This window comes from Typopeltis vanoorti, chromosome 19 (assembly GCF_054136105.1).
Source record: "Typopeltis vanoorti isolate ZY-2024b chromosome 19, IOZ_Tvanoo_1.0, whole genome shotgun sequence".
Classification (NCBI taxonomy): Eukaryota; Metazoa; Arthropoda; class Arachnida; order Uropygi; family Thelyphonidae; genus Typopeltis; species Typopeltis vanoorti.
The window spans coordinates 21,815,020-21,839,075 of record NC_143567.1 but is presented as its reverse complement, the minus strand read 5'-3'; the positions used below and the strand labels follow the sequence as shown (position 1 = coordinate 21,839,075).

Genomic DNA, 24,056 nt, shown 5'->3' with positions numbered 1-24,056 from the left:
GATTGCTGCTATTATGAGAAGGACACTGACCTGCAGAGATAAGAGGGTTATCATTCCGTTGTATAAGTCTCTGATCAGACCACACTTGGACTATTGTTCTCAGATTTGGTCCCCAGGATTTGAAGGGGATAAATTAACTGTGGAAAGGATACAAAGACAGATGACAAAGATGGTTTCAGGACTGTACAAGGATAGTTATGAGGATCGGCTGAGAGAATGTGGACTGCAGAGTTTGGCGGATAGAAGAAGGAGAGGTGATATGATTGAGACTTTTAAACTGTTGAGAGGTGGTTACAGGGTTGACACTGGGGAGTTCTTTCGCTTGGTTGATCAGCGGGAAGGAGTGATGACAAGAGGCCATCCCTGGAAGTTACGAAAGGAAACTGTGAGCAAGAGGGTAAGGAGTGGTTTCTTTGTGTGGAGGGTGGTTGAGCCGTGGAATGCATTGCCTGATGGAGTGGTGGGAGCGAGAACGGTCAGTGACTTTAAAGAGTGGTATGATAAACTTTGTGTTTCTCGGGGGGGGGACCTCCCCTCGATGAGTCTTGACAGACTTTGTCTTAGGAAGGACCTCCCTCGATGAGTCTTTTGACTCCTTGGAGGCCTGAATAATAATAATAATAATAATAATAATAATAATAATAAATGTTTGATGCAAGCAGACCATACTTGATGTAAAATTAAGCCTTGATTTTTATTGCATTGTTTATAATTATATGTTACAGTTTGAAGTTATCAAAAACATCTAATATGTATAATTATGTTAACAGGCTTTTTGTGTAAAATGTTTAGCTACCAGTACCCCTGATGATGTTAGTTGTACAACTTACGAAACTTGTCAGGTTTTCATTGCTTATTTTTATTAAACTCTTCAATTACATAATGTAGTCACAATACGGGAAAACTTCCCACCAAACTAATAAACCAAGAAACTTACTTTTTGCATCTAGAAGCTCATGTTGAGTGCTTATGATAGAAATTAGAAAAATTACTCATTAAACATAAGAACATCATCCAAGTGACGTTACTGGTTTGATGTAGAGACAATGATATTCTACCTAAATTCTTAAGAATTAAACAGGCATTCCATTCAGCCAAAGCAAATAGAATCTACAAAAAAAAAAAAAAAAGAAAAAAGCTTTTAAATTAAACATACATACAAACTATTGTTTTAATTTTAATACTGACCATTTACAAACATCTTACATTATAGCCTTCCAGTTTCACTAGCAAACTGTCTAGCTTTTTCAAGGTGTTTATGGAAAAACATAAAACCTAGTAAATGCAAATTGAAAGGAACATGAAAACGTTGTAAACAAACTAGTAGCTAAGGTTATGCATTCGCGTGACAGACATAGACGACTACAGACGTCGTTTATTCAAGGAAGCCACAACAGTGTTAATAACCGGAGGACACCTCAACAGAAATCAGGGTACCATTCTAAACAGTTTGTGGAAAAACCTGATCCTCTCTCTAAATCCATTTGAACTATAGCTAGCCAGTAATCACATTACACATTTACAACAAACATGCATGCGTGATAATGAATAAGAACAATAAGTCCTTTCTGTTTCTGTCACGCGAACGTGTAACCTTAGCTACTAGTTAGTTTACAACGTTTTTATGTTCCTTTCAATTTGCATTTACTAGTTTTTATGTTTTTCTGTAAATGCCTTGAAAAAGCTAGACAGTTTGCTAGCGAAACTGGTAGGCTATAATGTAAGATGTTTGTAAATGGTCAGTATTAAAACAATAATTTGTATATTTAGAACTAGCTCTCTTAAGAGAATGGATTGCAGCCACTAGATTAGAGCTTTCAAAGAGATCAAGATATGTTTAGAATACATAGTGAATTAGCTACATTTCTAACGTCTGGCCTATGGGATAGCATTGACAGATTTTCATCCAACAAAGTCACACTGGTTGCAAATAAAAAGAAATATAATTTCATAAAAAAAAAAAAAAAAAAAAGTTGAACTTACTTCAACAAGAAAAAGGAACAAAAACATCTAGATTGATCTAAAGTTGGCATCAATCTTTCTTCCAAAGTCCTGTCTATAAAAGAAAAAAAATCTCATAATGAAAGGTTTTAATTTTGCCTTATCTCCATAGAAAATTCCAAAAGTAGACTTAGTGCAAATTGAAAAAGGAATTCATAATCTTCTTAGAAATTTGGCAGATCTCATCTGCATACAAACTTCAGCCTTATTGCTAAAATGTAAATTGCCACGTTGATGCTTACCAAATTCAGAGTTAATAGCCCTTAAAGAATTAAGATGAGATAAAAACATAGTAGTAGTAGTCAAGGCAAAGAAAATACAACAGTGTTTATGAATTCAGATGAATATGCAAGAAAAATTAACACCTGTTAGAAGATTCCAATACCTATTCATCTTTAGACAGGGATCCTGCATGACACATACTAATTACATAATAATAAAACCAATGACTTGATCAAATAGTTACCTAATTGACCAGAAGAACTAAAAAATTTATCATCCATTGGATCAATAATTTATGGCACTCCAAAAATACACAAAAAGGATATTCTGTTACAGCCAAATGTAGATGGGAGAGATTCTCCGACTTCAGCTTAGCAAAATATCTGTCAAACCTGATATCACCACACACTCAGGAAAAACAGAATCATTTATAAAAGCATCATAGTTTCAAAAGAAAGGACTTGCCATGGATTCACCCCTTTCTCCAGCCGTAGCAAATCTGTTTATGGAAAATTTCGAAACTACTGCATTAAAAAACTATCAGAAGAAACCAAAAATTTGATTACGTTACATTGATGATATTTTTGCCATTTGATTGTGAACAGTGGATGAGCTGATTGCTTCGAAAGATTATCTGAAATTACCCAATAAAAATTCACTCTTGAACTAGAACACAAAAAATTACTATTCCTTGATATCCTTGTCGAAGTAAACAATGGGGGGGGGGGGAGTTATCCTTTTCCATGTATAGAAAACCTACCACAGCAGGAAGATTTTTAAATGCCACTTGCAAAAGATAGACATAATTAAAACTTTACGAGACAAGGCATACAATATATCAAGCACGTCAATTAAAAGGAATGAAGAACTGCACAATTTCAGAACCTTGCACTTAATTGTTTTGAATTCAAGAGATCAGAAAAATTCTTGATACATCTCCTGCAACTCCCTTACATAAACAAGGTTTCAATTCATATTTCCAAATTTAGGGACACAAAACACGTGTTGAAATGATTATTTTACTTATTATTAATAAAATAACAATTTGACGATTCGACCCCTGTATTGAGGTCATCATCAGAAGGATACATGTGTATAGGGAACCAAGCTACATGCTCTTGCACTTTGTACTGGTAAATTAAATCTATGCTGTTAATTAATCTTAACCTGACCTCTAGCAATAATTAAAAAAAATAAAATTAAATAAAATAAATATATATATATATATATATATATATATTTATTTTATGTTAAACTCACCAAGATGCCTGAATCAATTAAAGTCTCTATTTTTAGAAAGCCAACACACAGACAGATATTTGCATGCGTCCTCCCATCACCATCCAGCGCAAAAGTTGGGTATTATATCAACTCTAGCGAATCGTGCAAGATCTGTACTGTCAGATGAAGAAGAACTAAAAAAGGAACTACAACATCTTAAATGGACCTTTAAAAACAATGGCTACTCTCTAAAAAGTATTAACAACCAATTATCCCGCCACCAACGTAACAACGTAGAGACACAGGACGACTCCAAAGGTCATATCGTCTTGCCATATATCAGCACACTATCCAAAAAGCTGAGCAGAATTCTAAAGAAGTTTAACATAAAAACGTGCTTCTCGACTCTGCCAAAAATAAGATCACGCTTCAACAACTATAAACAACCTCACAACCTTCTACAATTCCCAGGTGTATACAAGGTCACTTGTGAATGCGGAAAGCCTTACTATGGACAGACAGAAAAATCTATCTTACTACGTCTCGAAGAGCATCAGAGAGACATTGCTTATAAGAGAACCAGAGCTACTGCTCTGTCGGGCCATGTCCTGCTTTCAATAAACACGAACAACGAAGGCCACCAACATGAAATAGATTGGACATTGACTTCAAACCTACACATCAGCCATGATGAAATAGAGCGCCGCATTGTCGAGTCAAGGGAAATCACCTTAGACCCTTTTCATTTGAATAATAATCTTAGCTATAATTTGGCAGACTCTTTCAACTCTACTATTAGATACTGGAGATCGCGTGATTCCACACACGCACAGGTGTACAACAATAGAACTTTAACTCGGACTGTAGTTCAAGCTCATAACTGTAATTTACAGCCGAATATTATGGCTTTATAGTTGTATAGCTTTAGAGTGTGTCAATGTTAATTTAAGTGTCTTTTATTGTCTTTCTATGTTCTTATCGCCTGAAGAAGTCATTTTTGACGAAACATGTTGCGTTTTTTTCAAATAAATATCATTGTGTTATAATTCTCGGGTTTAAGTCAGTTAATTTAAAAAATGAATATATATATATATAAATAAAAATTATAATTAATAAATAAATATTAATTCTAAAGTCCTCATGTACTAAGATTCTTCTGGATTTGTACAGTTCAGATTGTTATACTATGATTTTCTTCAGGCCTTGTACAGTTCAAAGTTAATATGGAATGTTAAGGGGAAAAAAAAAAAAAAAACACTTCAAGTCTTCTTGTATTGGGATTTTTCTTTGGCTTGTTCTGGTTACTATAAAGGTTGCAGATGGGTCCTCCACATTCTTGGAATGGTTAGGCCATCAGATTTGGGTTATGTTTGAGCATTTCATATGCTTCTCTGAATTTCCTCTCAAACCGGGTTTTGGTGCAGTGTAGGGATTTGGTATTTTTCCAATCAATTCTGTGGTATGTTTGGAGTGTGTGGTCAGAAAGGCCGGTTTTTCCAAAATAGAGGTATTTAATGTGTCATTTGTGTTCGTCCTTCCTAATTGGAATGGTTTGCCCTATTTCCCCTATGTATGGTAGGTTACATGTGCATTGAATTTTGTATTATTATTATTAAACAAGACCTCATGGAGTCATACCCCTGGGTGGGCTAGGTGTGGAAGAGGATCTTTGGAAGAACTGAGTAGGTGTCTTAATTTTGTTGGGGGTTTAAAGGTGGTTTTGAGGCTGTATTTGTGTAGTGTTCTGTCTATTTTTTTGGGAATGCCTCTAATATAAGGTATGGCAATAGCATTCTTGAAATCTTTTTTAGTTTTTTTCCTGTATCCATTTTTTATAAATGTATGGTTGATGATCTTGTATTCCTGTTTAGAGCTTGTTCATTTGAAAAGTTAGTTTGAGCTCTGTGTTTAAGGGTGCTTATGACACCTAATTTTTGTGTATGTACAGGCCTGTGTGTGTATAGGTTTGCGGTAGACTGAGGAGAGACAGCCTGAGGGAAGAAGTGACGAGTGTGTCTAGGAACGGAAGAGAGTTGTTTTTTTCTATTTCAGTGGTGAACTGGATACGTTTGTGTTGTTTGTTCAGGTGGCTAAGGAATGTATTTAGTGCTTCGTGGCCATGAGGCCAAATAGCGAAAATATCGTCGACGTATCTGAGCCAAATTATTCATTTTTTATTTATTTATTTTTTATATATATATATATATATATTTTTTTTTTTTTTTTTCTTTCAACTTTTTTATTTTATTTTTTTTAATTATAGCTAGAGGTCAGGCTAAGAAAAAGATTAATTAACAGCGTAGATTTAATTTACCAGTACAGAGTGCGAGAGCATGTAGCCTGTTTCCCTGTACACATGTATCCTTCTGATGATGACCTCAACAGGGGTCGAAACGTCAAATTGTTATTTTATTAATAATAAGTAAAATAACCATTTCAGCAAGTGTGTTTTGTGTCCCTAAATTCGGAATATGAATGCTGATCAATGTAATCTTAAAATAAAGGCTTCAAGAATGCGATCAAGTCGCCTTACATCAAAAATATCACAGACAAAGTGGCTACAATTACATTTTTACAAAGTGGCCACTTTTACAAAAAAAATATCAAGATTCCTACATCCTCCAAAACCTCCACATCATCCCATGAAAAAATAGGCATCTATGAGATTCATTGCTCTCATGGCATTTGTTATGTAGGCCAGACAGGAAGGTCAGGAGAGCTCCACAAGTCTGAACACACAAAAGATATCAAAAAATGAAGTGAGCATAAATCAGGCCTGGCATTCCACACAACCACTACTGGCCATCAAGTACTTTGGCAACAAGCAGAAATGTCAATATTGATCGTAACTGTTCTACAAGAAAATTTAAAAAGCCTCACAAATGCTTAGGATCCTTACACAATGCAATAAAAATCAAGTCTTAATTTTACATCAAGTATCATCTGCTTTCATCAAAAATTTAACTGCCATGGACCTAGAATATAACTCACATGATACCACAGATACCATAGCAACAACTAGCAACGTTCTAACATGCATACAGTAACACATTTGCCATTTGTATCTGGTTTATCAGTTATATGTTACAGTTGTGAAGTTATCAAAGACATCTGATATGTGTAATTAATTGTTAATAGGCTTTTGTTGTGTTAAACTTAGGTACCAGTACCCTGATGATGTAAGTCATACAACTTACGAAACTTGTTGGGTTTTAATTACTTATTTTTATTAAACTCTTTAATTACATATAATGTTGTCTCAATACCAAAACTGCCATATAAGTGAATTAGAAGTGAATGAAAAAGTATTTTGAATACTAAGCACCCTAGATGCTTACGAAAATCTGGATTGGAATAAGTCCCAAATTAGGACTGGAAGGAGGATAAGACAATGTCATTGCACAAGTGTGGTGGTAGAACAGAGGGATCAAACTATAGACTAGTTCATATTTTTTTCTGTGGTTATTAAAATACTGGAAAAAAATGGTGCATGCCAATTGGGAAGATTACACTAAACATATTAACATCTGATCTTTATGGAGTTAAAAGACTCATCCCAGATGAGTTGCATTATTTATGAAGGGTAACATGTATTTGTTAAAGGTTACTTATAATTTAGAGACAAAAGTGGAGGATGAGAGAAAGGCATATGCTGGTATTTTTCTGGATTTTGAAAATGCATTTGATAGCATAAAGGCATATAACAAAAATGATGCATTTTTGTTATATATGTATAATTTGATACATTAATGCTCGGGAGTTCTTTCATATGGGAGATTAAGAAGGAGGAGCAAGGAGAAGTGGCCATCCCTGGAAGTTATGAACATAGGTGGTGAGTAAAATGGTGAGGAGTAACTTTTTTTATAATAATAATAATGAAATGGTTACACCACGATGGTGCCATACTTTGCAAAGGCATTTGACAGAATACCCCCATGGAAAACTATTACATATGTTGGAGCAAAAGAGAATGAGTAAGAAGCTGGTGGCATGGATAAGGGATGTCTGATAGACACCAGAAAATCGTGTACAGTGGAGTAGAATCCACATGAACAAAGACGTCTATTGCATTGCGTTAAATAAAAAATAAATTTTGCATATTTGTGGCTGATGCCACCACTGTATCATTATCGTTTTTATATTTTTTTTCAGTTATTAATATTATTATTACTGCAAGGAGTTTTTACTCATTGAGGGAGGCCCTAAACATCATGTCAAGAACTATCTGACATTTGTGCAGTATCTATCATATTTTGCTTTGAACTAATTCAGAGTCATGGCACCCACAACATACCCTGGCAACCTATTTCACTCATTCTACTCTCCAAGCAAAAAACCTATTCTTGCTAACTACACTCTTACTCAGTTTCCATGGATGGCCCCTAGTTCTCCCACCACCACTACTGTTCTGAAAAATTTCCTCTGAATTAATCTTGTAAAAACTCTTCAGTAATTTGTATGTCTCAATCATATCACCTCTTTTCCACCTATCAACCAGTTTCTGTAACCCACAAATCTTCAACCTGTCTCATAAGGTTCATTCCATACACCTGCTACTATCTTGGTCACTTGCCACTAGATCCTCTCACCTCCTTCTCATTACCAAGAATCCCTGGTGCCCAGATCTGTGCACTATAGTCAAGATGGGTTCTTATCAAAGCTCAATAAAGAGGAACAGTAACCTGTTTATCTCTGTTCATTAAAGTATTTTTCAGTAACCAAATGATCTGATGAGCTGCTTCAGCCACTTTTGCTATGTATCTCCTAAACTTGAACTCCCTATTCTTTAACACTCCCAAGTCTCTGGCTTAGTCAGTGTTCTGGAGTACAGTTCCACCAATGTGGTATACTTCTAGTAATCTTTTCACCCCAAAATACATAACCATACATTTTGCCACATTAAACTGATATCCGTTCTCCTTTGTCCAGTCTGCCAATCTATCCAGCTCATCCTGCGAAATTTTGACATCATCTATTAACTATTTCTCTAAACAACTTTGCATTATCAGCAAATAATTGAACAGTTTCTCGCAGATCTTTTCCTATATTATTAATGAACAAAATAAACAGTATCAGTCCAAAACAGAACCCTTTGACACTCACTAGTCACAGGCCATCTTTTGGACTCTATTCCTGAATAAACCACTCTCTGATATCTCTCCATCGACTATCCTCCTATCCATCTCGCCAACCTTATGTCTATCCACACGTGCTGCAATTTACTGATAGATTCCATGTGGTATCCTCTCAAAGGTCTTTGAAAAGTCCAGCAGTATCACTGTAAATCCATTACCTTTATCCAACTGAGCTGTCACTGTATTAAGAAACATGAGCAAGTTACTGAGGTATGACCTACCCTTCACGAAGCCATGCTGCTCCCCATATGGTATCCCATTTCCATCTATCCATTCCTGTATTTTGCTCTTTACCAACTTCTCCAATTCTTTGACAACAACTCCTCATATGCTGATTAGTCAGTAATTTTCTACATCAGTCTTGGAGTCTCCTTTATGCAATGGGACTCTTTCCACCTCCCCCTCAGGACTAACCCAGAGCTGAGACTTAGTTTAAGCAATAATGTCAAGGGCACTGACAATTGCCTCACTGCTTCACGTAAAACTTGAGCTGGCATACCATCAAATCATACATCCAATCACACATATTTCATTTACCTCAGTTCCCATATAAGCCTTTGGCTCTCTCGTTCCTACAATATCACCACCTGGATGATATACTCTTGCAAAGTGTTCACTTAGTAATTCTATTTCAACTGAATTCAGGTTCCTCCCTACCATCAGCATTCGTTAAAATCATTCTGCCATATACATTCTTTCTTTTACTTACAGCATATCAAAAAGAACTGTTTGGGATTATCTTTAGCCTGCATTGCTAACTTCCTTTCATACTCTGCTTTTGCCTTTCTTACCACACTATTTACCCTTCTGGCCTGTGCCTTGTACTGTTCATGTGCCTGCAGGTCACGTTTCTCCTTAAATTCCCTCCACAATTGTATCTTTTTTTGCAGCTCCAGCTTGATGTTATTCATCCATTTAAGTCCCACTTGATTTACCTCTCCTGACTCTAGGTATGCAGTCTGCCATTACCTCCCTCAGACACTCCTTTACCACTTCCCATGCACTATCATAAAACAGCTCTTGCAGTTTTACATGCCATGGCACCGATCCAGGCAATCTACTAAGCTTGTGATACTTACCAGCCCTGTAATTCCACATATACTCCGTCTTAACTGAAAATTCCACACCTTTTAACCACACTTCCCATGTCAAGACCATATGATCACCCTTATGAATTGGTGGCAACGTGGTCATATTTGTTATAGACAAATTCTCACATGCAATTACTTTATCGAGCACTCTTGAACTTCTAGTATATTCCGTCACATGCCATCTCAGGAAATTATTCCTTATTAACTGCATAAATTCCATTTCCTTCCTCCCATGAGTCCTCTCCTCCTTCCAATCTGTGTACCCATGGTTTGAAATCACCCATAATAATTACTTGTTCTTCATTCATTGAATCTATTTGCCAATGCACACTATCTCCATCATCTTTTCCATCCTCTGGTCTATAGCATCATCCAACTGCATGTTTTGTTCTGCTGGCCTCAGTCTCACACCAGATAGCCTCAAATGTGCTATTTTCACTGGCCTGCAATTGAACTTCAACTCTTTTTGGTTGCAGTTCATTGTTTATAATCAATAACACTCCTCCCCCCCCCATTATTTTCTCTCTATCCTCCTCGAACACACTACATCCTTCACATTCTATTCCACTAACTATATCATCTTCTATTTGCTATGCCTCACTAATTCCAATAACCATTGGACAGGATGAGCCAACCAATGCCAAAAATTCCTCCTGTTTGTTCTGAATGCTCCTGGCATTAGTGTACATGAAGTGCAAAAACTCTTAGGCCAACTGCTGTCCTGACACTTTAGACTAACTATCCCATTCTGGTTTGTTACCATTGGTACTAACTTAGGCATGTTATACACATTCTTACACTCAACTGCCTCACTGATGTCTGCATATCCACTCAACAGCTTCCCCTTCCCTAAAGCTCCAGTTTCACTGATTCTACACATCCACTTTCACTTCATTTAACAACACTTTTTTTTCCAGTCTCTGAACACCAAATCCATTCAGATGCAAACCATCCTTGTATAAGTCCTTTCACCTGCCAAACTCACTCCACACCAACTGCATATCCTATACATTGAGTCATTCGTTATTATGGCCTTCCTTCTCAGCTCTACTCTGTCATTCCACAGCAACAGACTTACCATCTTAACTCTCTCTCTTTTCTTTTGCTACTTCCAGTAATTCTTTCATGTCCTCTCCCTCTTGCCATACTTTTCTTCTTTTTATGCCTTTTATGATTGAATCACTATACAATACTCGCTCCTTGATATTTCTTTCTCTCTTGGTCAAGTACTGGTCAATATACTGTTATAAACTAATAATCAAATAGACCACAGAACACTTTATTTTGGTGGACTTTGCTTTGCATAGAGAAGTATGTACATACCTATGAAAAGTAGCACTGTAGTGATCTAATGTCATTCATCTGCTATTTAGTCTGGAGTATATGGACTGAGGGAGAGGGAGACGCGACCCAATATCACACATTGTTCAGGTAGATTAAAGAAAGTAACCTTCCTCTGACACATTCTTGCATGTTTACAAAGTTTGTGATATAAAGAATATAAGTGGGATATTCATTTGTTTGCTAACAATGCAAAACTATGGCAGGCCATAGTTGATAATGGTGATATAGATGGCTTGTAGGATGGTTTAAAGAAAATGGTGTTGTGAGAGAAGGATAATGGTTATTAATTTAATATTGAAAAATATAATGTTATGCATTTTGGGATAAAAAGATTCATACTTTATATAATAATGATAATATTGGAAATTGAAGTTAAGGATTTAGGATGAAGATGGAGAGAGAGAAAGTTGAAGTTCAGAAGATTACTTAATGAAAAACACGAGTAAAGATAGTGAGGTTATTATCCCTCTTTATGGAACTAGTTTTATTTTGGCTGCTGTGCATAGATTTGATCCTATGTTTCTTGGGGATTAGATGGTGGTGATTATCTAGAGATGAGCGACTAAGGTTGGTGACAGATCTGTGGAATATTCCCTGTGTGAATAGGTTGAAGGTTTGTGGGTTGTGGAATTTAGTTGACGGGCAGAAGAAAGGAAGGAAGATGATAGAAACTTTTTCATTACTAAATGGATTTTTAGATTGACATAAAAGAAAATTTTCAATAAATGATGATTAAGGAGAGAACAAGGAATCGCCCCTGGCAGTTGTGTAAGAATGTTGTATAAGCTGCGCAGGAAAGGAAGTATAATAGATATTGCTTAGATGGATTGGATCTCTGAATTACTTAAAACAAGCAGATGATGGAGCAGTGTCTAAAGAAGATAGCCAGTGGATTACTTTTTTTTCATAGGAAGGTAACCAGGACTCTTACTATTTAACTTATTTCTGATTCGTGCAGATTAACAGGAATCTTCAGTTGTTTGCTGGTAATGCAAAGTTGGGAATAATTATAATGAGCATTGCTGATATTAATTAACTTCAGAAAGATTTGAATAGACTTTTTTGCTTGGACAAATGAGTGTGGTTTTAGTTTTAATCACTTATATCACTGCCCTCCGAAGGTGTTGTACTTCGGAGGGAAGTGATATAAGGCTGTGTACGCATATATATATATTATAGGTATACATATATTATATTATACATAAGCATATTGCAAGTATTGCAAAGACTGCTTTTTGCATTGCTGCTGTGATAAGGAGTACATTGACAAGAAGGAATAAGGAGGTGGCATGTTACTGTATAAAGTATTATTCAAGTCACACTTTTCTACTGTACCCAGATTTGGACATCTAGTTTTCATTGTGATGTGGAAACACTGGAGAAGGTCCAGAGATGAGTGACCAAGATAATATCAGGACTCTGGAAAGTTGGTTATGGAACAATGTTAAAGGAATGTAAACTGCATTATTGGGTAGACAGAGGAGAGGTATTAAGATGTTTAAGTTAGTGAGAGGATTTTATCACATTAATACAGATGGAATTATAAAAGAGTAGAAGGTGAGAGGGAGAAGAACAAGAGGTCATTCCTAAAAGTTATATAGAGGTATGGTGAAGAGTAGGTATTTTACATTAAGAATTTGTGGGTGGGTCGGTGGAATACCTTACCAGGATGCATTACAAATTCTGGTAATGTTAAGGATTTTATGATTCAGTATGATAAAGATGTTGATTGAGTGAACCTCCCAAGATTAGTGTGCTGATTCAACAGAAGCTGATGTGATGATAAGGCAGATATGGCCATGGGATTATATGGAATATTGGCTTGTCTGTATGAAAATGTGCAAGAGAATTGACCACCCCCTCTGCCCAAGCTGTTTAAGTTTCAACTATGTAAAGTCTCAAAGGTAGCAGAATAAGTTGGCTAAAGATGAAATTCAGGAATGGGTGGATAGGAATGATGATACCGTATGGGAGGCAGTATAGTTTAGGGAAGGGTGCATCTTGTCTTAATAATTTACTTATAAAGTGACAGAGTTCTTTAAATAACTTGTTACACCATGAGACTGTATTCAATTCTGCAGCATATGGCAGGATACCACACTGAACTCTAGAAAAAAAAAAGTGGGAATGGGTGTGAAACTGGTGACATGGATAAGAACCTGGCTATGTACAGACATAAGAGTAGTATATAACAAAGCAGAAAGTGCATGACTAGTATTGTGCCACTTGTATTGTGCTAGTATTCTTCACTTGGACTGCTGCTATTTAATTTGTTTAGTGATACAGAAAATGATTTTTCTTTTTTTTTTTTTTGCTGATGATGTAAAACTGGGTATAGCTAATAACAATGATTCAGAGATCCTACAGGATGATTTAAATAACTAGCTGTATGGACAAAGGATAACAGTTACCACTTTAATGTGGAAAAATGTAAGATTATGCATGTTATGATCAAGAAAATGTAAGTTACATACTACATAGACAGAACTGAACTGCAGGAAAGTGAAGCTTGGGATTTTGGAGTAGTTGTAAATACTTCCCTATAAAATGTTAAAGTTTAGCGTGCACATTGGAAAAGTGGCCAGAATAGTTAATCAGATTACCTGAAAATTTGAAGGTATGTAAAATTAAGATAGTTATCTCTCTTCATAATGCTCTGATAAGGCCACATCCAGATTACTGTACACAAACCAGATTACTGTACACAAATCTGGTTGTCTCTGGAATGAATTCAGAGTCCAGTGATCAACACAGTGACAGGTCTTTGGAATGCTCTCTGTGAGGATAGATTGAAACCTTTGTAGGTTACCAAGTCTAGTAACTTGGTAACCTACAAAGACAAATGAGTCTTTGTAGATTACCTTTGTAGGAAACTTAAGTTATTAAAAGGGTTTTATTGGATTTTTCAGACAGATCCCAGGAAGGAAGAGAACATGGCTCCCTCAAGGACATGTTAAAATGTGAGGACTATTTTTTGTTAGAGTGTGTAGTAAATAGGTCAAATGGGTTGTCAGCCATTCATGAGTGCTTTGGCAGTAATGAATCCAAAGAGTGCATGATAGGTATTATTGGAATAATAACTTTTGTTGAACTTCCTACAACGAGTCTAACTTCATGGAGATATTAGAAAATAATGAGGTTGACTCAAGCTTGACTTCCCTATAATTACAGGGAAGTCTTGTAACAATAACAGATGATGCGGAGTGTGTATTTTAATTAAAATATATTCCGTTAGTTATCTAGAGAAACCCATGATATTTTTAAAAAATAATTTTACTGATTAATAATCACTTATAAGTAAAATGGTTATACCTTTCAGTTATTATTATTATTATTAACATCTGACCGCCATGGAGTCAGACTCATCATGGGAGGTACAAACTATCGCACACAATGCTCATCCAACTGTGCCTTAAACTGATCCATAATAATCAATATGAGGCTTTGATCAGGCCTCATGAATTACTGTGCACAGATTTGGTCAACAGGTTTTCATGGTGACAAGGATATGTTGGAAAGGGGTCCAGAGAAGATTCACAAAGGTGGTCAGTGGTCTTTGGAATGTGGAGTGCGAGGACACATTGAGAGAATGTAAGTTGCAAAGCCTCGTGAATAGGAGGAAGAGGGGAGATATGATTGAGACATATAAGCTATTCATGAGTTATCAGATTGACATGGAAGAAATTTTTCATAGAATGGGAGATGGGGGGGGGTGTAGAAAAGAAATCATCACTGAAAACAATAAGGAGGGTAAGCAGAGGAGTGAGGAGTAGGTTCTTTACTTAGAGAGTGGTTGATGAGTGAAATGCTTTGCCTGAGTGCATTGTGAATGTAGACACATTTAATCAGCTTAAGGCATGGTTGGATGAGCATTGCGTGCATGTGTACCTTCTGCAATGAGACTCTGACTCCATAGAGATCAGATGATAATAATTCACAACACACTTGGGCAGTGCATTTCACTCTCCATGCAAAGAACCTGCTCCTCACTGCTCTGCTCACACCCTCCTTATACAGTTCCCAGTGATGGCCTCTTGTTCTACTCCCTTTTCCATTCTATGAAAAATCTCTTCCATGTCAATCTGATAACAACCTCTGACTAGCTTATGTCTCAATCATTCTCTCAATCTGTCCTTGCATTCCACATTCCAAAGACCGCTGTTCACCTTTATAAATCTTATCTGGATTTATAAAGGTGAAACACACGATTTTCATGGTGACGAGGATATCCCATATCCTCGTCACCATGAAAATCTGGTGACCAAATCCATGCACCTTAATGCATATGAGGCCTGCTCAAGGCTTTATACAGTACATCAACCTCTTTATTTCTTTATGTCAGGAACCTCCACATCGTTGCAATTATCTGATGTGACATCTTCACAACTTATGCAATGTGGTGCCTGAATTTCAGACCCTTGTCTACCAGATCTCTCATATCCTCTAACTCCCTGAAAGTTTCCTAACTATGTGTATAGCTTGCATCCCATCATTGCTTACCAAATTTCAAAACCTTACACTTTGCAACATTCAACTGATAGTTCCATGATGGGTTTAACTGCCCATTCATGATAGATAGATTGTCCATTCATGCAATCTATTCAAGTCCTGATGTAAGGGAATAACAGCTGCTTGATTCTTCATTGCTCTCCCCAATTTTGCATCATTTGCATATCACCAGTTAAACCCATCCTGATATCATTAATATACAAATTGATCAAAAATGCTCCCAAAACTGACCCCTGTGGCACACCACTAGTGACCTTCCTCTTTTGGGATACTGCACTCCTATATACAACTTTCTGATGCCTATCTGACAGTCACTGATCCAGCTCAGAACTTATATTGGAAGTATGCGCATTGAATTATTAATTATTATTATTATCATCCATGCCTCCATGGAGTCAAAAGACTTATTGTGGGAGGTCCTTCCTAAGAAACACAGTCTATCAAGACTCATCGAGGGAAGGTCCCTCCTAAGAAACACAAAGTCTATCGTACCACTCCTTAAACTCATTGACCGTTCTCGCTCTCACCACTCCATCAGGCAATGCATTCCATGGTTTAACCACCCTCCATGCAAAGAAACCACTCCTCACCTTCTTGCTCACAGTTTCCTTTCGTATCTTCCAGGGATGGCCTCTTGTCATCACTCCTTCCTGCTGTTCAACCAAGTGAAAGAATTCCCCAGTGTCAACCCTGTAACCACCTTTCAACAGTTTAAGTCTCAATCATATCACCTCTGCTTCTTCTATTCACCAAACTCTGCAGTCCACATTCCCTCAGCCAATCCTCATAACTAACATTGTACAGTCCTGAAACCATCTTTGTTATCTCTCTTTGTACCCTTTCCACAGTTCATTTATCCCCTTCAAATCCTGGGAACCAAATCTTAGAACAATAGTCTAAGTGTGGTCTGATCAGAGTCTTATACAACGGAATGATAACCTTTTTATCTGTGCAGGTCAGTGTCCTTCTCATTATTGCAGCAATCCTCTGTGTTACCTTCACCATCTTTGCAATATGTCCCCTAAATTTCAGGTTTCTATCGATCATCAAACCCAGATTTCTTGTCTCTCCTACTTCCTCCAGTTTAACTCCTTCCATAGAGTATGCAGCATCCCAACGATGTGTCCCAAACCTCAAGACCTTACATTTTGCTGCATTAAACTGACACCCCATTCATTTGCCCATCTATCTAGTTTATTCAAATCCTCTCGCAGGGCTACCACAACTGCACTATTACTAATAATCCTACCGAGCTTCACATCGTCCACAAACAACTGAATATCCCCTTGCAATCCACTGACCTGACCATGTCACTGATATAAAGGTTAAACAATATGGTTCCCAGTATTGAGCCCTGTGGGACCTCACTTGTAACCCTCTGCCTCCTTGAAACTGCCCCACCATACACAACTCTCTGATACCTATCAGACAGCCAACCTGAATCCAGTTGACCAATCTGACATCCAGACCCATGTGCTGCAGCTTAAATATCAGCTTTTCATGTGGCACCCTGTCAAATGCCTTCGCTAAGTCTAAGAAAATTGCAGTATATGCCTTTCCCTCATCTAATGGTCTTGTAACTTGATTATAAAAGGCTAGCATATTGCTAAAACAAGAGCGCCCCTTGACAAATCCATGTTGACTCTCACAGATAACATTACCCTCATCTGTCCAATGTTGTATACGGTCCCTCACTACTTTCTACAAGATCTTAACGATTACTGATGACACACAAACTGGCCTATAATTAGACACTTCCAGTCTGCTACTGCCCATATGCAATGGCACTATCTTACCTTCCTTCTATTCCATGGGCCCATTTCCTGCAGCCAGCTTTTCATTGAAAAGCCAGGTTAAAGGCTCTGTCAATTCCCTAGCACATTCTCTCAAAACTCCTGGTGAAATACCATCCAGTCCCACAGCTTTACTGACATCCAGAGTACTCATTATTTGAAACACCCTCTCCTCCTGTACCTCTAAACCTCGAACCTGCCCTATCCCTCTAGTATTAAAACTGACTCCTCCAGGATGAAAATTGTTCAATGAACACTTTACTCCAATAAAGTGTTCATTGAACAATTCCACTATGTCCTCTGCATCAGTCACTCTATTCCCATTTTTATCCCACAATATCATTCTTCCACAGTCATTTCTCCTCCTACTGGCCACATAGCTAAAAAATTTCCTAGGATTTTCTTTGGATCTTATGATTATAATTCAATGATCATGATTACAATTTACTTGTGACAAACAAATATCATCTTAATGTCCATTACTGCAGATTAGATTTTGGGTGATGATGTGATCTTTACAAAGCAGTGTTAGAGTATTATTTGTTAATTCTCTTATCACTGATTGATGAGATGGAGGCATGTAATAGTTATTGAGACAATAATAATATCATATTAAGGGCATTCAGCTAATTTTCTGTTTTTTTATATCCAGTCTATCCAACAAACAACGTACACTTCTACAGCTGCTCTCACATCAGCATCTTCTGGCCATATTCCATCGACAGGTAAGAAATACTAATATTTTAGTATGATTTCTTGAATATCTTAATATAAAATGATGATGTCATTACTATGTATTGTATTCATTCCCTTTTGATATTGTAAAAATAGTCATAATTTATAATTATGAATCTTTTACAATTGTGTCTATACATTAGCATATTATTAGTTTTGGTGTTTCATAACGTGCATGATTGGCACTTGCGATGTACCCAATATGATTTTTATGTTAAAATGTTAAGTATTTGAGATTGTTGTACTTATCAGATAACTGTAGTAAATTACAATGTTCTTTATTGTAATTCATATTTTGTTAAGTGTTGTTCATTATAAAGACATTCTCTTTTTCACTAATGATGACAATGTGTCAGCCATTACTAGCTTTCTTCTTAAGGAAACACGTATGCATGCTCACTGAGCAGATTAATGGGTGATTGACGGCTAACAGCAAGAGCATTTGGTACCAGGATAACAAAAGAAAACAGAGAAAGAGAGAATGAAAGTTTGAGAATTCACACCAGAGAATTTTGTTTTAGGAAGCTTTTAGAAAAACTTGACACTCTGAATATATGAATAGAGGGATTCAGAAAAGGAATGATAGCAAGAGAATCTTTAGATTGAAAAGTAAGACTGTAAACAAGTGAATAGTAAATAAAAGGAGGTATTAAGTATTCACTTGTTGACACTTTTCATAGAATATCTCCGAAGCGCTAAATTAAAAGTTTCATCTTCTGTCTCAAGGATGCTGATTAATTATTAATATTAATTAATTAATAATTAATTATTGAAACAAGCAATGGAATTAGAAAAATATGAAACTGTAAAGTGCCATTAATGATATTTTTGTTGATAAAGTAGTAAAAGAAACTGTTTTTTCTCTGGTAATAAATTAGTGCATCTTCTAATAAAACTGTCTGAGATAAGAATATTTATACTTCAGTGAAACAGTGAGGATGAATGGAACATTATAAGCTAAATAAATGCATAATCCTATGGAAGTTAGGAAGTTTTATATTTTGAATGAAGGCCTGATAAAGAACTGACTCTAATGAACATGTATTGTTTGTAGGAATTTCTTGTGAAAACAATGTTCCATCTTGTAAACAAATTAAACTCATGTTAAACAAAACAATAATATGATGAATCAGTGAGAGAATGAAAATATTCCTTTAAAGATAAAGTAGATCTCAAAGTATAGTTTGTATTAAGAAGACTTTGGATCCAAATAGTTTTATGACTATTTATTTACAATGTGTATAGGTTTTAGTTTCATGAAATGTATATTTTTTATTTGGTCTTGAGTCATTTAATTCCTGGATTTAAAAAATAATAGATTTAAAGTCATTGCACCAATCGTATTCAGCTCTTGTATATTTACTTAACACTTGGTGTAAAAACAATCTCTCTACAGAAATATAACATAAATGGTGGAGTTGACAGGATTTTTAACACAACTGGAAAAACTGATATGATAAATAGCAATGTTCAGTATTCAACTTAAAATCTTTAATTCACTTGAAATTGATTTATAAGTCTTATTATTTTTATGTACTGAAAAATTTGTGACGTACTGAATTTTTATCAGCGTTTTATTTTCTTTCCATTTTTATAATACTTAGGATGATTCTTTCATAAATTACTTCTTTTCATGCTATTAGATTAACAAGCTAAATGTCTTTGAAAAGAATTCAATTATATTGAAATTATGAACATCCTGATTTTTAACTTTTATTTCTACTCTGAAGTTTTGAATAGACCTAATTTATAAATTTGTAATATACTTTCTTGTTTCAGTAATAATTATAACAATAGTTTGTTTATGAAAAACTTACTACTGAAGAGGTTGCATGAGATTTCTCATTTTCCTAAAATATAATAATGGTATATTGAAATTATGAAATTCTTTTTTGATAAGAGCTTCCATTAAAATGACTAAACAAATTCATTTCGTTAACTTAATTTATTATTCTAATGTTGCTATTAAATAATTGAAGTGGCTACTTATATATATGGTTGTAACTTTCTTTCTGTTATTCATTTCAGCTAATGTCTATTCTGAAATACTTGTTACTCTTAATGCAATTTGTGATATATATACAGTCCATTTGTTATTATTAAACTCATCAGGATCACTGAACTACTCTGTTATAGTGGATAGTTTCTAGTGAAGCTTTTTTTTTTTTTTTGAAACTAGTTTCTAGTGAAATTTTGTTAGTATAGCATTAATATGTGTCGAGCCTTCAGTTGAAACTTTTTGGTAGTTTCTTATAATGAGCAAGTTTGTTATAGCAAGAGTCAATTGTATCACAATTTGCATTTTATATACGTGATATATATACGAGGGACGTCCAGAAAGCAAGTTCCTATGGGCTGTCAGAGAAACAAAAATATACTTACGAAAAAAACTTTATTGGAAATTAAAGTAGACATCTTTCACTATTTTTCTACATAATTTCTGCCATTGTTCAGGCACTTATCATAATGGGGTACCAAGAGTTGTATACCTTCATTGTAGAAGGTATGCAACTGTGATGCAAACCACGTATTGAGTGCTTCTTTGACCGTCTCGTCGTCTTGAAACCGCCAACCACCAAGAAAAGATTTCAGATGTTTGAACAGGTGAAATACGCTTGGCAGGAGGTCAGGACTATATGGGTGATGATGGAATTGTTCCCAGCCGAAGGTGCCGAGAAGTTGTTGGTTATGACGGCTGTGTGTGTGTGTGTGGGTGGTGTTATCATGAATCAAAACAATGCCCCTGGTAAGCATTCCATGTCATTTATTCTGGATCGCACAACGCAGTTTCTTAAGGGTTTCGCAGCACATACTCGTGTTGATTGTGGAGCCTTTGTCTACCAGCAAAATTCCTTGTCTGTCCCAAAACACAGTGCATATGATTTTCCGAGTGGAAACCGTTGCCTTCAATTTTGTCTTGACTGGTGATGGAGTGTGCCTCCACTCCATGGATTGTTGTTTGGATTCAGAATTCCAATGCACTGCCCAGCCAATTCACTTTGCGTTGTTATGTAAGCAACTTCAGCACCTAGCATGCACACAATTTCCGATAATTCAGTTTCTCCAGTACAATTTCATGAAGACATGAATGTGAAACTTCTAGAAATTGCAGCGAGAGTGACGTCATAGTGAATCCCCTATTTTGTCAAATCTGCTCTTCAACTGAATGCACCAAATCGTCAGTCACTAAAGATGGTCGCCCGCTTTATTCATCATTGTGCACACCTGTCCTTCTTTCATTAAAAAGTCTTACCCATCTTCATACCATTGAATCACTCGTTGCGTGTTCTCCATAAATCTCAATAATTTGCTGATGAATTTCAGCTGCTTTAACATTCCTCGCATTCAAGAAATGGATAACTGACCTAATTTCACATGCAGCGGGCGATTTGATTTTCTTAGACATTATAAATACACACAAGAAGTGTACACACAGCAAGCATGTCTGAAAATGGCACCAACACCTTGCTAAGGAATCAACAAACTCAGCATGCATGTGCACCATTGCGATCGCAGCACTGCAGTGAAAATATTTAAAAATGGAACTTACTTTCTGGACATTATTTATTTAGAATAATAAATGAATACTTTCTGGACATCCTGTATGTGTGTGTATACACACATACAGGAAACCTTTGATCAAGATGCTCCTGGGCCTTGTGGATAAAGTGTGTTGGCACTCTGTCTTGCATGGACCACATGTTCCCACCTCCACTCAAGGAAATATCATTGAGAACATCATAGAAGATGTTTTCTGTTTACCGGGTTTTGCAAAAAGTCACAGTACAGATGTCCTATAAGCCTGTTGGGAAAAACATGGAGAACTACTGCTGATGTCCTGAATAAATAACTGCATGTGGATTTGGATTGGCCCACATGTGATAACTAAAAATACCATCTTGAGTGAATACTGCCTTTACACTGAAAAACATACAAGAGAAATTAGTGGTCCATGTACACTGGTGTAGAAACCATTGACAAAATACCAGTTGATGATCATTTGGTAAAATGCTTTAACCCATTGGAAATACTTCAGGTAAAGCCAATTTTCATGTAGCATCATCTATACAAATGCTTGGTAGACATCCTTTTCCTTTGCAGTTCTCTCTGTGCTAGCGCATGAATTCTATGCCACTAGATCAGTGTTTCCCAAAAGGTGGTATGCATGCCTCAGGGATGCTCAAAAGATCTTTAGGGCTATGAGAGGCACATTAAATAAATTTTTTTTTTAAATCTGAAAAAAAAATTTTTCTGCTTTTATGTTTTTGTTGCCATATTACTGCAGATAAGTGCATGTCTATTGCATAATTAATTCTTCAATTAATTCCTAATCATGCATCTATAACTAAAAAATCTAAAGAAGTTTTAAAAAAAATGCATTTCTTGGCATATCAAGTCCTCTGCATCGTTGATGCAGAGGACACGATTGTGGCCCAGCTGCATGGTTCAGATTCAAACTGTTGCATTAAAAGTCAAAATTCAAATAGTACAATCCACATGGTTGGAACTCTTCACTAAATTTTGGAATCATTTTAAATTGTAACAGTCCTCAGTGATCATTCACTACCTGTGCATACATCTATACATGTTTAATCATATTTATATCACAAATTATGGCAGATGTACAGTTTATACATCATCATGCCTATCAAGGATTTAGGCCTAGAGTGGCCTGTTCCAGCCTTAGAAGTCATTGTTGAATCTCTTAAGAGGACGTCCTGGTTTTCTTTTTCCTAATGGTTTGTAATGAGATGAATGAAACTGATTCTGTTGAGAAGTTAGTTTTGGAAATCTGGTTTGAATTTGTTGTTATTTTTAGCAGTAGGTAGGCTCTACATCAAGAAGATGGTTTTCATTTTTGTTTTGAGAAAATTCGATTTTGTATGTACAAACTGGCAGATGTACAGTTTATACACACAAAATTGAATTTTCTCGAAACAAAAATCAAAACCATATTCTTGATATAGAGCCTATCTACTGCTAAAAATAGCAAATTCAAACCAGATTTCCAAAACTAACTTCTCAACAGAATCAGTTTCATTCATCTCCTTAAACATTTTTGTTTATTATTGAAAACTTAAATTTCATAATTTTTGCATTTGCTGTATGTATATTGAATGCATCTAACAAAAAATGTATTTAATATATTTAAAAAATTGTTTCACATATTTGTAATTCACTATAATATTAATTAAAAAATAAATACCTGTATAATTATTTTTGTTGATTAATTATTTGTGTTGATGAAAATATATTATAACTTCTCCCAAATTGCCTTTGCCTGAGAAGGGTATGCCAGTGTTTTTAAAATTTTTAATGTGGTATGTAGGTACTAAACGTTTTTGGAAACACTGTGCTAGACAGTGTTTTCCTCACTTTCTGGTACTTTTCTTCACTTCATGGTGCAGAAACTGTTATGCTCACAAAGGCAGCAATAAAGAGTGAATGTTCAAAAGCATAAAATTAGATAACTATGAAAAGCTTCTTGATAAAGTTGGCATATTACATGAACATTTCTGTTGGCATGTCCATAACAAAAGTGCATGTCAGCCAGTTCAGTAAATGTGAGCTCACCCTCAATTGCAAAACACTAACATATGATTTAAAAAAAGACAAACAAGACTAGAATCATTATTGGAAGCAGAAAGGATAAAATGAGGCATCACTGGATTGAGTGAAACTCAGAGACTTGGTGAAAATAGTATTTGTCTAAAGAATGAAAATGGACTGTATAGTTATGGTGACAACCCATCCCAGGGAGGAATTGGCTTCCTAATTAACTGGCTCATAAAAGATCATCAAAGACAAGAAATAAAATACACACAGGATTGCAGAACTCTACCTTAAAATAAATGGACATTATAAATTAAGAATTATACAAGTTTATGCACCAATCTCAGATCACACAGAGGAAGAAATAAAATAGATGCATTTTATGAAACACTAAACAGCAATCATACATTGTTTGCAATCTTGATGGGAGACTTCAGTGGTAAAGCGATGTA

General features: G+C 35.7%; 1 protein-coding gene across 5 annotated transcripts in view; it reads left to right on the top strand.

The window, feature by feature from the left end:
• The window catches only part of Zasp52 (Z band alternatively spliced PDZ-motif protein 52), a 247,229-nt gene that overhangs the window by 160,155 nt on the left and 63,018 nt on the right, over positions 1-24,056 (top strand). For all 5 annotated transcript variants that reach the window (XM_090408794.1, XM_090408795.1, XM_090408791.1 and 2 more), the window contains one exon: positions 17,969-18,041. In XM_090408794.1, the coding sequence (XP_090264920.1) occupies positions 17,969-18,041 (73 nt within the window). The remainder of the gene's footprint in view (positions 1-17,968; positions 18,042-24,056) is intronic.